Source organism: Bufo bufo, chromosome 1 (genome assembly GCF_905171765.1).
Source record: "Bufo bufo chromosome 1, aBufBuf1.1, whole genome shotgun sequence".
Classification (NCBI taxonomy): Eukaryota; Metazoa; Chordata; class Amphibia; order Anura; family Bufonidae; genus Bufo; species Bufo bufo.
The window spans coordinates 138,461,751-138,477,141 of record NC_053389.1 but is presented as its reverse complement, the minus strand read 5'-3'; the positions used below and the strand labels follow the sequence as shown (position 1 = coordinate 138,477,141).

Genomic DNA, 15,391 nt, shown 5'->3' with positions numbered 1-15,391 from the left:
ATCTCGTCCACCAAGTGCTGACCCTTTCCTAACTTGGGTGATTTATAAGAGAACGTTACTTTGTTTCATTGGCTACGCCACATTTGCTGTAACAGTTTGTAGCAAGGACCTGAGAGACAGTAAATTTATCGTCTATGAACCTTGAAGAATGACATCAATGCAAAGTGCCTGGCATTAAGAATTCTGCTGGGATGGAACCATTGGCTCGTCATCCGTCTTTTTGGAGGAGTGTGATGTTTCCTATGTCGTCATAGAATGCTATATAAGAATTGACACTTTAATGATGAACCCGGCAATTAAGGTAGAATCCTTAGAAACCAGACAGAGAAGCATCTACTCCCTGGTCCAGCAGCCATGCACAAACTCTTCTCCTGCGGGCTCATCCTTGCCATTGTCTTCAGTCCACTCCGATCACTTCCAATCTTGGACCCTAGCGAGATTTCCTTTCGAATACCAGGTAAGAAGAATTATCTTTACCATCCCCTCAACCACTTAAAAAATTACTTAAATTTGAAGGTTAAATTACTGACTGTCTGACTACCCTGCAGCTAATTTCTAAAGATTGATCATACAGAGGGGTCACAGAAATTGCAAATGCTGAAAGCAAGCCAGAATAAAATGTCTTCATTAGCCTCAATTATAGTCACGTAATAATTTTTTATGTACTGAAGGAAATGACTTTTCTTAAGATGATATTACTGTAATAATAAATAAAGTGAATATTCCAGACTGTAAGTGAAGGATAATTTAAGGAGTCGGAATAACAAGGTCATTTTAAGTCACCTTCATTTTTTTAATTAATTATTTTCAGGGTTTTAGTTTTTTTGTCCCTATTTCTTCCTTTATACTGCATAGCAACAAAGTTCACATACACATAGAAAATATTTTAATGTCAAATTTGCGAAAGATTAAAATTTGCAGATTACAGAGTTATAAATTATTATTATTATATAGTAATGGTATATTATTTAATATTTTTGTGTATTTGATTTTTTAAAATTTATTCTAAACTTTAATCTTTTTTTTGTGTTCATTTCTACATTCATCTAATTTACACATGTGCTTTGTAATCATTTTAAACATCTACCGGTAAATTCGCACAGTTTTTATTTGTATCAGGTCGCTTTGACCCTGGATTAAAGGAATTTTACTGTTTTATTTTCATAGTTAAAAATAAAATACATTTTGAGGCAGATTTCACATATCCATATTTTTTTTCTAGCAGATATTTGGGGCTTTGCTTCAAACCACTTTTATGTATCCCCTGTCCCCAAGACCATGACCACTAAGGTGGATCTTAAATTGATCATTGGGGTCTCCATAATAATGATTGTTGGGGTCTCAGAGGTGGGGTTCACGTATCACTCATCCGGGAGATAGGTCCTATCCAGTTGCAAGCAGCACTCTCTTGCCTCTATGTACAGATACTGCAGTGGTCCGGGTTCTCGTGGTATCCCCTATCACAGATCACCATATAAGTCTGAAATCCAAAATGAGGGAAAACACTCGGAAGGTACGCTGCAGTTAGGTCCTTATTGATAATTCAGAGTCTTCAGAGAACACAGAGACCAGCGACGTTTCGGGAACCTCTTTATCTCTGTGTTCCATTGTCCCTCATTTTGGAATGATTGAAAAATGTTGTTTGTGGGAAACCCCATTTAAATTCCTAATATTTACAATGGTAAATGCTTTTGCTCCCTGTTATCAGGGGAAAACTGACCATGTCCTTTCACATGCTCCAGCCTTTTCACTCTGACCCACCAACTGTTACTTATTCACTAAAGCAACAAAATCCCCTGTCATCATATATAGCAGTGTATGGAAGGGGGGATTATGTAGCCAAAATTCCTTCCTCTTTATTGGTGCAGGACCAAAAGAGTCCCTAAGTGTTTATGGCTTGTGACTGCACAGAGGTTGCACCTGGTAGTACAAATATCATATGTGAGGTCACATGATGTTTCGGGGCCCTGAGTGCAAAATTTCAGCTAGGGCCCCCCACATTCCCCCTGCAAGTTCTTTTCACAGTTGTTGGCTGAGGTCCTCCAATAACTTTTAGGTGCTTTAAAGCCGGAGTTCCCTTTATAGCAGATAAAGGGGGCAGTTAGGAACCAGGACAATGTTCCCTCTCCCCGCATCAGAACCGCATTTCGAGAACTGAATCAAATTAATAATATTGTACAGCACCCTAATAACTAATTATACAGCAGCCAGCTACACAGGCCTGCATAGAATCCAGGTGAAGGTTATTGTTTATATCCATATTGGTCAAGGACATTGAAGAGGTTAATGTGGTCAGGGGTAGTGGAAGGGTCGATGTCTGTATCCCTGGTGGTCTAGAGCAGTGAAAGGGTAATGCTAATATTCTTAGTGGTCTAGGTCAAGGATAAATGCACCAAACACCGAAAATGAACTGAGATTAAACGGGTATATCATCAAAAATAAATCTTTTATTGAATAAATAACATATATAAACAAGAACGTGATGCGCGTCGGGGTTACGTGGCTCTCCTGAGGTGTATATCCCCATATTATGGGTATGTAGATATTTAATGCTCTGGTGAATCTTTGGGGATGTGTTTTCTGGCTCTGGTACTTAGCTATACCCACTTGGGTTATCCATAAGTGGATGTTGCCGTGCACCTGAGCCATATTACTATGTATATGGAGTTTTAAGCCGTCACTACATATCTATTTTTCTGTGGTATTTTGACCATTGATGTGGTGACCTCTTATGCATTTGCACTTTAACTCCTTTTGGCTGTTGTTTGTTCCCATATATACATATTTATTGGAACCATTACACATCTATATGTTGCGGTGTAGTCTGTGACCATTTATTGATGTGGTGTTTCATTAGTTGCACTTGCACTTTAGTATTGTTGGTGGTTCTTTGCCCCTATACACTAAGTAATCGTGGTCACAGACGTACATGCAATAGTTAGGCAGGCATTGAACTCTCCTTTTCTGCCTCCATTCCTGTACTCCATTCCTCCCCTCTATGTTTCACCTGTGCTGATATGCCTCCTCAGATGTAGCCATTTTTTATCTGTTGTATCACGTTCTCGTTTATATATGTTATTTATTCAATAAAGGATTTATTTTTGATGATCTACCCGTTTAATCTCAGTTCATTTTCGGTGTTTGGTGTATTTAAGTACACTGAGTGGGTTTTTACTTACTCTTTCCGGGTCTATTTAACATAGTACATCCAATTACCGTTTATGTGTATGTCTATGTTTTGTGTAACCTATTTGTAATAGTCAAGGATAAATGTCAGAATCCCTGGTGGAATAGGGCAGTAAATGGGTTAATGTAAATATACCTGGTGATCTACTACAGTAAGGGGGTTAATGTAAGGCTACCCGGTTGCTTTGACAGCAAAATGGTTGATTTAAGTAGCCCAGTTGGTCTGGGGCAGTGAAGGGACGAATACCAGTATACCTTATGGTCTAGGGCAGTAAAGGTGTTAAGGTCGGTATACCTGGTGGTCTAGGGCAGTGAAGGAGTTAATTCCAGTATCATTAGTGACAGGGGCGGATTGGGAACTTAAAGTGGCCCTGGAAAAATACTAAAAAGGGCCCCGCTTTGTAGTTAGGTCCAAATTGATCGAAGGCAGGGCCAGCAATACCATATTGTGGCACATTATACCACCCCAACAGAGCCAAATACCACAGTCCATTACAAAATACTGCCAGCAGCACAAAGTACATCCCCAAAAACTTCCACTGGCCGGCCATGAGGAGGGCTCAGGCAGCCCCCTGGGCATCGACCTACCGGGAAATTTCCCTGTAAGGTCTATGGCCAATACGCTCCTGAGTAGGGTTGAGCGGTAAACCGGTGTCAACGATATACCGCGGTATTAAGAAACAGCGATATGGCAATATCGCTCCCATATTCAAGTCTCCGCCCGTTGGCGCTCAAAGTCAGTCAGCAGTCCGTGTCCAAGCCAAGGTGGGGAAAGAGGAGTGAGAGACCCTAACGGTCCAGGTGTCAGAAATAAAGGTTGTACTGTCTATGTCTTCTGCGGCCCTGGCCCTGCCTGCAAGCTGCACTGCACATGGTGATGGCACTTGATAAACTATAATGTCTCCCTGTTGCCCCCATACAGGAGCAACAAGAAGACATTACTGTATGGGAGCCACAAGAAATTATTATACTGATGGCGAAGGGGTTACAAATTGTTGTCCCATACAGTATATTGTCACCTTGTGGCCCCCTTACAGTATAGTTCCTAAGTCCAGACAGTATAATGTCTCCTGGTGGCCCCATGCAGTATAGTGACTCTTGTGGCCCACTGCCTGCCGAGCGGCCAGCCCATATAGTATATAATATCTCCTTGTGCCCCGCTGCCTGCCCATACAGTATATAATATCTCCTTGTGCCCCGCTGCCTGCCCATACAGTATATAATGTCTCCTTGTGGCCCGCTGCCTGCCCATACAGTATATAATATCTCCTTGTGCCCCGCTGCCTGCCCATACAGTATATGTCTCCTTGTGCCCCGCTGCCTGCCTGCCCATACAGTATATAATGTCTCCTTGTGCCCCGCTGCCTGCCCATACAGTATATAATGTCTCCTTGTGCTCCGCTGCCTGCCCATACAGTATAAAATGTCTCCTTGTGCCCCGCTGCCTGCCCATACAGTATATAATGTCTCCTTGTGCCCCGCTGCCTGCCCATACAGTATATAATATCTCCTTGTGCCCCGCTACCTGCCCATACAGTATATAATATCTCCTTGTGCCCCGCTACCTGCCCATACAGTATATGTCTCCTTGTGCCCCGCTGCCTGCCCATACAGTATATAATATCTCCTTGTGCCCCGCTGCCTGCCCATACAGTATATAATATCTCCTTGTGCTCCGCTACCTGCCCATACAGTATATGTCTCCTTGTGCCCCGCTGCCTGCCCATACAGTATATAATATCTCCTTGTGCCCCGCTACCTGCCCATACAGTATATAATATCTCCTTGTGCCCTGCTACCTGCCCATACAGTATATGTCTCCTTGTGCCCCGCTGCCTGCCCATACAGTATATAATATCTCCTTGTGCCCCGCTGCCTGCCCATACAGTATATAATATCTCCTTGTGCCCCGCTGCCTGCCCATACAGTATATAATGTCTCCTTGTGCCCCGCTGCCTGCCCATACAGTATATAATGTCTCCTTGTGCCCCGCTGCCTGCCCATACAGTATATAATGTCTCCTTGTGCCCCGCTGCCTGCCCATACAGTATATAATGTCTCCTTGTGCCCCGCTGCCTGCCCATACAGTATATAATGTCTCCTTGTGCCCCCATACAGTATAATATCTCCTTGTGGCCCCCATACAGTATAATGTCTCCTTGTGGCCCACATACAGTATAATGTCTCCTTGTGGCTGCCCCCACACAGTATAACGTCTCCTTGTGGCTGCCCCATGCAAGTATAAAGTCTCCTTGTGGCTGCCCCATGCAAGTATAACGTCTCCTTGTGACTGCCCCATACAGTATAACATCTCCTTGTGGCTGCCGCAGTGCCCCATACAAAGGCTCGGACTGGCCCACAGGGTTACTGGGAAATCCCCCGGTGGGCCCCTGAGCAAGGTGGGCCCCTAGTCTCCCACCGCCTGCACAAGTGGCACATAACACATTAGATTTTCCTGCACTACATATATATATTCAATGTACAGCACCTTAACCAGCCTATAAAAAACTTGTTAGATTATTTATTATATTTGAATGTATCGTACGGTGGGCCCCCAAAATAAATTTTACTGGTGGGCCCTAGGTACCCCAGTCCGACACTGCCCATACAATATAACGTCTCCTTGCGGCTGTCCCCACACAGTATAACGTCTCCTTGTTGCTGCCCCATGCATTATAACGTCTCCTTGTGGCTGCCCTAGTGCCCCATACTGTATAATGTCTCCTTGTGGCTGCCCCATACAGTATAATGTCTCCTTGTGGCTGCCCCCATACAGTATAACATCTCCTTGTGGCTGCCCCCATACAGTATAATGTCTCCTTGTGGATGCCCCAGAGCCCCATAAAGTTTAATGTCTCCTTGTGGCCCCCATACAGTATAATGTCTCTTTGTGACCCCCATACAGTATAATGTCTCCTTGTGGCCCCCATACAGTATAACATCTCCTTGTGGCTGCCACAGCGCCCCATACAATATAATGTCTCCTTGTGGCTGCCCCCACACAGTATAACGTCTCCTTGTGGCTGCCCCATGCAGTATAACGTCTCCTTGTGGCTGCCCCATGCAGTATAACGTCTCCTTGTGGCTGCCCCATACAGTATAATGTCTCCTTGTAGCTGTCCCATACAGTATAATGTCTCCTTGTGGCTGCCCCCATACAGTATAATGTCTCCTTGTGGCTGCCCCATACAGTATAATGTCTCCTTGGAGCTGTCCCACACAGTATAACATCTCCTTGTGGCTGCCCCCATACAGTATAACGTCTCCTTGTGGCTGCCCCCATGCAGTATAACGTCTCCTTGTGGCTGCCCCATGCAGTATAACGTCTCCTTGTGGCTGCCCCATACAGTATAATGTCTCCTTGTAGCTGTCCCACACAGTACAGGGAGTGCAGAATTATTAGGCAAGTTGTATTTTTGAGGATTAATTTTATTATTGAACAACAACCATGTTCTCAATGAACCCAAAAAACTCATTAATATCAAAGCTGAATATTTTTGGAAGTAGTTTTTAGTTTGTTTTTAGTTTTAGCTATTTTAGGGGGATATCTGTGTGTGCAGGTGACTATTACTGTGCATAATTATTAGGCAACTTAACAAAAAACTAATATATACCCATTTCAATTATTTATTTTTACCAGTGAAACCAATATAACATCTCAACATTCACAAATATACATTTCTGACATTCAAAAAAAACAAAAACAAATCAGTGACCGAATATAGCCACCTTTCTTTGCAAGGACACTCAAAAGCCTGCCATCCATGGATTCTGTCAGTGTTTTGATCTGTTCACCATCAACATTGCGTGCAGCAGCAACCACAGCCTCCCAGACACTGTTCAGAGAGGTGTACTGTTTTCCCTCCTTGTAAATCTCACATTTGATGATGGACCACAGGTTCTCAATGGGGTTCAGATCAGGTGAACAAGGAGGCCATGTCATTAGATTTTCTTCTTTTATACCCTTTCTTGCCAGCCACGCTGTGGAGTACTTGGACGCGTGTGATGGAGCATTGTCCTGCATGAAAATCATGTTTTTCTTGAAGGATGCAGACTTCTTCCTGTACCACTGCTTGAAGAAGGTGTCTTCCAGAAACTGGCAGTAGGACTGGGAGTTGAGCTTGACTCCATCCTCAACCCGAAAAGGCCCCACAAGCTCATCTTTGATGATACCAGCCCAAACCAGTACTCCACCTCCACCTTGCTGGCGTCTGAGTCGGACTGGAGCTCTCTGCCCTTTACCAATCCAGCCACGGGCCCATCCATCTGGCCCATCAAGACTCACTCTCATTTCATCAGTCCATAAAACCTTAGAAAAATCAGTCTTGAGATATTTCTTGGCCCAGCCTTGACGTTTCAGCTTGTGTGTCTTGTTCAGTGGTGGTCGTCTTTCAGCCTTTCTTACCTTGGCCAGGTCTCTGAGTATTGCACACCTTGTGCTTTTGGGCACTCCAGTGATGTTGCAGCTCTGAAATATGGCCAAACTGGTGGCAAGTGGCATCTTGGCAGCTGCACGCTTGACTTTTCTCAGTTCATGGGCAGTTATTTTGCGCCTTGGTTTTTCCACACGCTTCTTGCGACCCTGTTGACTATTTTGAATGAAACGCTTGATTGTTCAATGATCACGCTTCAGAAGCTTTGCAATTTTAAGAGTGCTGCATCCCTCTGCAAGATATCTCACTATTTTTGACTTTTCTGAGCCTGTCAAGTCCTTCTTTTGACCCATTTTGCCAAAGGAAAGGAAGTTGCCTAATAATTATGCACACCTGATATAGGGTGTTGATGTCATTACACCACACCCCTTCTCATTACAGAGATGCACATCACCTAATATGCTTAATTGGTAGTAGGCTTTCGAGCCTATACAGCTTGGAGTAAGACAACATGCATAAAGAGGATGATGTGGTCAAAATACTCATTTGCCTAATAATTCTGCACGCAGTGTATAACGTCTCCTTGTGGCTGCCCCCATACAGTATAACGTCTCCTTGTGGCTGCCCCCATGCAGTATAACGTCTCCTTGTGGCTGCCCCATGCAGTATAACGTCTCCTTGTGGCTGCCCCATGCAGTATAATGTCTCCTTGTAGCTGTCCCATACAGTATAACGTCTCCTTGTAGCTGTCCCATATAGTATAATGTCTCCTTGTGGCCCCCCCATACAGTATAATGTCTCCTTGTGGCTGCCCCCATACAGTATAATGTCTCCTTGTGGCTGCCCCATGCAGTATAATGTCTCCTTGTAGCTGTCCCATACAGTATAACGTCTCCTTGTAGCTGTCCCATACAGTATAATGTCTCCTTGTGGCCCCCCCATACAGTATAATGTCTCCTTGTGGCTGCCCCCATACAGTATAATGTCTCCTTGTGGCTGCCCCCATACAGTATAATGTCTCCTTGTGGATGCCCCATACAGTATAAGGTTTCCTTGTGGCCCCAAGTTTTTTTTTTCTTCTAAATGGGTATTTATCGTGATATATATATATATATATATATATATATATGTAGTTATCGCGGGAATATTTTTGAGGAAGGCAATAGAAGGGTTAATGCTGCATACATGAGGTCCATGTTATTTACTTCTCCAGGTTCCACCAAAGTCCTGGCTGTAACTTCCTGTTTCCTCCTTGCATTAATCATAGAGATGAGTGTAGGTCAGTGATAGAGAGAACCATGCAGCTGTAATGGTATGGCTGCACTGTTCTCTCTATGATCAGGCAGAATGTTTCATGAATGCTCTACCCAGTCATTTAAAAGAGAATCAGTGGGTGCAGAGGTGGGCTTGTGTGACACCTGGCATAGGGGCTTGGTTGCATCTGCAATACCTGTAGTTATAAAGTTATAACACTGGATGCAGGCCTTTAGTGGGACATAAAACTTAAGATCGTAACCGGCACATGACTTATTTCTACAAGTTTAACTATAAATATTATGCCTTTGTTGTATATGAGAATAAGTTTTACTCATGTTATTAGGGGATTGATAATGGTTGTTACTTGCTGTCAATGAATAGAAGCATTCTTGTTTACTTCCAAATTGTGGAAAACTGTGCTAATCATCTCCAACTGACACAAAGAGCTTCTGATGCACTGTATCAAGCCATGCACCTGTGGCAGCAGTACATGATCAGGAGGAGTCTTCCAACTCTGGATCTAAACAAGAAGGTTTCCATTTTCAGCAAGCAGAGGTCTAGCAAATAGAGAGGCAGTGAAACACAAAGTATATTAGGAAGATGCATAGCTTTTCTTTATTCAATGATTAAGCTTTATTTATAGAACAAAATGGAACCTCCCTTTAAATCTTTGTTATTAACTTCTTAGGCTGGCCATTGGTGTTAAGATTTACATCTTTTACTTCTTGGTCACTGTGTGGAACCATAAGCACTATGGGTGAAGCTAATACGCTGTATTATACTCAGTACAAGACCTGGGTTTGGTGTTCTTTTAGTTCCTTCCTATGTCATGCTTCATTCCCTCAGACCTTGCACTAGACACAAAAAGGGAGTTTTTTTTTTTTTTAAAGAATGCCGTTTTACATGCAAAACAGGGGCAAATGAAGATAAATTTGGCATACCGCTGGCCCATCCACTCCCTGCCCTCGTCACGCTCCTTTTCAGAAATTGACGAGGGTGGCGCAGAAATGTGACAAACTTTGTTGCAAGTTGCATTTAAAATGTTGCAAACGCAGGGTGTGCAACCAATAAAAGGCGCAGGTAGATTAATCTCCCCCACAGTTTTGGCCAGAGTGTTCCTTTAAGAATGGTAACACATTCCTTCTCTGTTGTGCTCTCCTAATACACCATTTCTTATTCTATGATGTCCTGGTTTAGATGGAAGACGTTCAGTTGTTTTCCCTTACAGATTTTGCTCACATTTTCTTTACACTAGCATCTCAGGTCATTATTCTTCGATGGCGACGCTTTGCTGACAGTCGTCTATTTTCCATCTTCCTTTTGATAGATTCAAAGATGGATTTTGGAGATGTGAGCAGCTGGGATGACACCCACTTATTACAGAATCTGCCTTCATTTCTGGACAAGGGCAGAGACATAGATATTGATACAGATGACATTTTCGGCAAAGAAGGTGAAGTGCATGAAACAATTTACATATTTTAATTTGGATCTTCTCCCATAAAGCAGATGTAGCAGTCACAGCTCTCTCCACTTTCCATGTTTCCAAAACTTCTGTATTTTACTCCCAAACTCAGTCCCCTTTCCGTATGTGCCTACGTCTGTTAGTGTGCATAGATGGGAAGGTGCATCTACATTGAGGACCATGGTTAGGGAAGCCCACCACAGTCACTAATTTGGTCGAGAAGTCCTCCCTGGTCTTCTTCACTGGTTTAGTCCCTGATTTAGTAGTGAAGTATTCAGTTTTAAGTGGTCCTTGGCCTTTTTCTGTGTCTTTGGTGCAGGGGCGGATTGGCTATAGACCCTACAGGGAAATTTTCTGGTGGGCCGATGCTCAGGGGGCCACTCAAGCCCTCTTGATGGCCGCAGGCCAGGTACATAATGATCTGATACTCAATGACAGCAGGTGCCATCCTGAACTCAACTGTGATACAGTTGATTACTGTGGTATTAGTTTCTGCGGGGGTGGTTTTCTGTGCTGCACTATTGTATTGGAGGTCCTGCCTACTTCTGTTGTCCCTGCCTATTTGCTTTGTCCCATCGTCGGTCAATTTGGACCCACCTACAACATGGGGCCACTTTTGTTTTGTTTTTCCAGGGCCATTTTAAGTTCCCAATCCGCCCCTGCTTCGGTGGATCAGTTCTTGGTTGTATTTTGGTGGAGAAGTATTGGGTTGTCAGTAATTTTGTGGAGCAGTGATTGTTCTTCAGTACAATGCTGGACCAGTTCCTAGGTTTCAGTGGTTTGGTGAAGTAGTCCCTGGTTCCATCTGAGATATCTCTCATTCTGCAGATGTTGATTATTGCCGACAGAGATTTTTCAAAGATGAACCATTCCGTAGTACTAGCTCCCAGCTGAGCATAATAATAATATTAAACATTAAAAATATTTAAATTACGTGTTCTGACATGAATAATGAATTATTTGTATTGTTAACAAATTACTTCATTGTATTTTAATAAAAGTATTTCTCTTTTTGCTAGGTCTTAGTCTTGGAACCTATAATATGGACAATGTTATGAAAGAGGTAAGTTACAGTATTCACAGTAGTTATATTCTTGTACATAGGGGCAGTATTATAGCAGTTATATTCTTGTACATAGGGGCAGTATTATAGTAGTTATAATACTGCCACCTATGTACAAGAAAATAATTATACTGTTATACATAGGGGCAGTATTATAGTAGTTATATTCTTGTACATAGGCGGCAGTATTATAATTATTTTCTTGTACATAGGGGAAGTATTACAGGAATTATACTCTTGTACGTGGGGAGCAGTATTATAGTAGTTATATTCTTGTAAATACGGGACAGTATTATAGTATTTATATTTTTGTATACAGAAGGCGGTATTATAGTAGTTTTATTCTTTTACATAGGAGCAGTATTATAGTAGTTACATTCTTGTGCATTGGAGGCAGTATTATAGTACTTTTTGGTAAAATGAGATGCACCAAATTGTGCCAAACTTCAAAAAGTCTAGGGCCAGTCACATTACTTAACGAGGGCAATTGTCTTTTTATATTCCAGGAGTGGTTGGACAAGCAGCCACATATGTCACTTTTGAGCCGTCTACAGTCTAAAGAGCGTAAACCTTATAAGAAGCGAGCAGGGAATTTGTCTGAATGTTTTTGGAAATACTGTGTTTAATTGTGAGGAACCTGAAGCATCAACAGGATTTCTGCTTATTTCTAATAAACCTGTATTTACAATGCTGCCTCATCTCAACACAAGATGGAATGAGAAATGTGAAGACGAACTCTGCAAAATAGTTTATTTTACATTTCAGAAAAAATATTTTATGTTTTGCTGATATTTGGTATATCTTTTTCTTTTCTTTAATGAAAGCTATTTAATAAAAGTAATAATGACAATGGTAAACTGAGAATTTTTTTCACACTGTGTATGATGTTGTAGAAAGACAAAGAGGACAAGTCTAAAAATAATGCTTAATCAGTGCGGGCGCATGGGTGTCAAGGCCCTGTCTACATCATTTCCAATTATGTGTCTAGTAATGGGAATGAACTGAGCATTTGGGCATCTGAACAATGGTCAAGGATTTGGTGGCTGGTCAAGGGCAGACTGGGAACTTAAAGTGACCCTAGAAAAAAACTTAAAAGTGTCCCCCATGTTGTAGTTGGGTGCAAATTGACAGAAGGTGGAGCAACACAAGTAGGCAGGGGGTGAACACAAAGTGATGGGGCCAACACAACTAGGCAGGGTCAGTTATACCATGGTGTAACACAAAATACTGTCCCAGCAGAACCAAATGCCACAGTGCTGCACAAAATATCTGCCCAGAATCTGTCCATCTGTGGTGGCCAGCAATAGTTGCCATGTTCTGTCCCCCTCCTCCAATTGTCTCTAAGATATGGATCAGGGGGCTTAAGAGGTTATGTGTGGACCACAGCACTAAGCCAGCCCCACCTTCAGCATGCTGCCTGGACTTCCCCTAGTAATGCCCCAGTACTATGCTCCCCAAGTGGCCAAGGGGAAAAAAACTAAATATCTGAGCCCGTTCCAAATCACCCATCTCCAGTGCAGGCCACAGGCCTTTTCCAGCCTGCAGCCTGAGTCCCTGCGGCATTTGTCTTTGGGCATAAGAGTCTAGCAGTAATCTTTATCACTCATACAATAGGAGTCACGTGACTCCTATTGTATGAGTGCCTGTCTATATTTAAACTACTAGTATATGCTTTATCTTGAAAGGGGTGATTCAAAATAGACAAGAGCACCAAACCACGGTAACAGTGAGTGAGCCGTCTTACATCTAATTTAGATTAAGTATCTTTATCACAACAAGGAAATGGGAATGGGGTGCTGCTATGGCCCACAAGTTACACACCACTGATGGATTACAGGGTGGTCATAATTATGGTAATGAGCAGTGTATAATTTGATTAATCTAGCCAGCAAAAGAAGCAATACTAGCAGTACTAAGCAGTACAATACATTAGTAAGTGGCTTGTATAAACTTTCTCTACGTGATAAATGGCACTTGCTGAAGAGACAAAATCCCTTTAAATCGTACCGGAGTTTGCATAATGGCTGTGCTTCTTTGTAGAATCACAACTGTGAAGGAACAGATTGTTTTTTGGGCTCCCCTAATGTCTCTTTAAGCCATATTATTCCATTTCAGCTGCACAGCTAGATGCACCTCACTGAGAAGCAGAGGCGTCTCCCTTCTGTGGAAACTGTCAGCACTGTACTGCTGTGATGTTCTTTCCCTTACTTCCTACTATGCATGTTTTCAGCTCTAAAGCTCACAGAACAGATAAGGAATGGCAAATCACACTTACAGATACACAGGACGCTCCTATAATCTTCAAAAGCTGTGTAGAAGCAGTTTATTTATCAGGCTCATGATCTCAGCTTGCTCTGACATGCCCCCATTTTCTGTGAGCCGTCTTCTGTGTCTCTAATACTAGGGAAAGATCCTGCCTGACAATAGGCAGTGGACTGCAAATTTGGTGGAATTGAGACCCCTAGTGGCCATGACTTTACAACTTTTTTCAGGTGGATGCAGGCATATTTTGAAATGTAGTGATCTAGAAATGGTGTGAAAGTACAGTGACCCTTTAAGGCAGGGCCTCTGAAAGTAGGGGACGGGAGCCGTTTCTCACAATCTATGGGGGAAGTGGGAACTTCAGCTGGCTACTACCCACCCAAGGCTCTGACGGCACATACAGCCATACTGTATACACATACTAAAGGAGAGGTTATATGCACAATTCATGTCTATAGCTGTTAGAACAACTTTATTAGCCAGAAATTGACTACATTTCAGTTAGGTCCAGGAAGATATCTGACATATTCCCACATAATTGCTCATCAATGCCTGACATTCTTGTCATATATAGTCTGAATTGATCCCTGTAGCACCCTGCATCAGTCACTGACGGGAGTTCTACACTTCAGACCCATGATATAAATCTTGTTGACTGGGTTTACGCCACAAGTCTAAGAAGACAAATCTGTCAATAGGTTCTGCATAATCTGCTCCTGAAATGTGCACTTAACCCTGTGGATCATATATACTGCTGCGGTGTCTGGATCACAATGCACTAAGATAATCTTTAATGATAATTTTTTTTATAAAGGAATACAGGCGGGTGCAGTCCTTTTCATTAGACAGTGCACCCTGGCGATAGGCTACCACGAAGGTTAATTGCTAATCTGACCGAGCCTGAGGGACAAGATGGAATTAGTCTCATTATCTGCCCACATACTATATACAGTGCACAAATAATACCACCACAGTGTGCTCAAATAAAATAACTGCCTTCAGCACTTAGTGCCCAAAGGCTCGGGGGGAAGGCTGCTGTATGCTTGTCAAAATTAAGGTGGAGTAGACAGGGTGCAGATTGTGACTGTAAAGCCAGTAAGCCTAACCCTTTTACCCTACTTTATGTGCATCTATGAATTTCAAGAAATCTACAGTAAGTCCAGTTGCCTTGATTTATTCTTTACAGATATACCATGACCTGGATAAATGAGAACCTTCACAGACATATGAATCAAGAGACATCAGAAAAGATTCTCATTTTGATATGGGGACCTCCCCAATTGCATGCATAGTGCTACACCCTGTATATAATATTACTTAATTCAGTTGAGAAATATTTACTGGCTGAATCTGTTCTTTAAAACGGTAGAGCACGACACCCAAGACAGTGCGAGCCTCAGAATGATTACATCCCACGTGTCTAGACCTCAGATCAATAGATCTCTTACTGGACACAGGACTCATCTTTTCATTCATTACTTCTCAGGAAATTATTAATCCTTGCTGACAGATGACAACGTGTGGAGGATGGATAGCTACAGCTTCAGATTACACTGATCTAACTTTAGGCTCAGAAAATAATAGCGACATCAGCTCGGATACAGGCCTTCAGGTTTCTATATGTGCCCAGCAAACATGTACTACATTTTACATGGTTTTCAAAGAATCATGTACCATGGAGGCATCCCATGGGCCTGCTAAGATACCCATGAAGAGCATAGGGAGCCTTGCTCAGATGACCCCAACACCCTACTTGCTAACTGGCCTGCAGGGGCAACATAATGA

At 42.6% G+C, this 15,391-nt stretch overlaps 1 protein-coding gene across 1 annotated transcript; it reads left to right on the top strand.

Annotated features, from left to right (window-relative positions):
* The first annotated feature begins 354 nt into the window (after positions 1 to 354).
* Positions 355 to 11,970, top strand: LOC120995202 (urotensin-2-like). The gene is made up of 4 exons (XM_040424288.1): positions 355 to 457; positions 10,072 to 10,269; positions 11,301 to 11,344; positions 11,851 to 11,970. The coding sequence occupies exons 1-4, from the start codon at positions 355 to 357 to the stop codon at positions 11,968 to 11,970; spliced, it is 465 nt and encodes a 154-aa protein (XP_040280222.1).
* Positions 11,971 to 15,391: the final 3,421 nt, after the last annotated feature.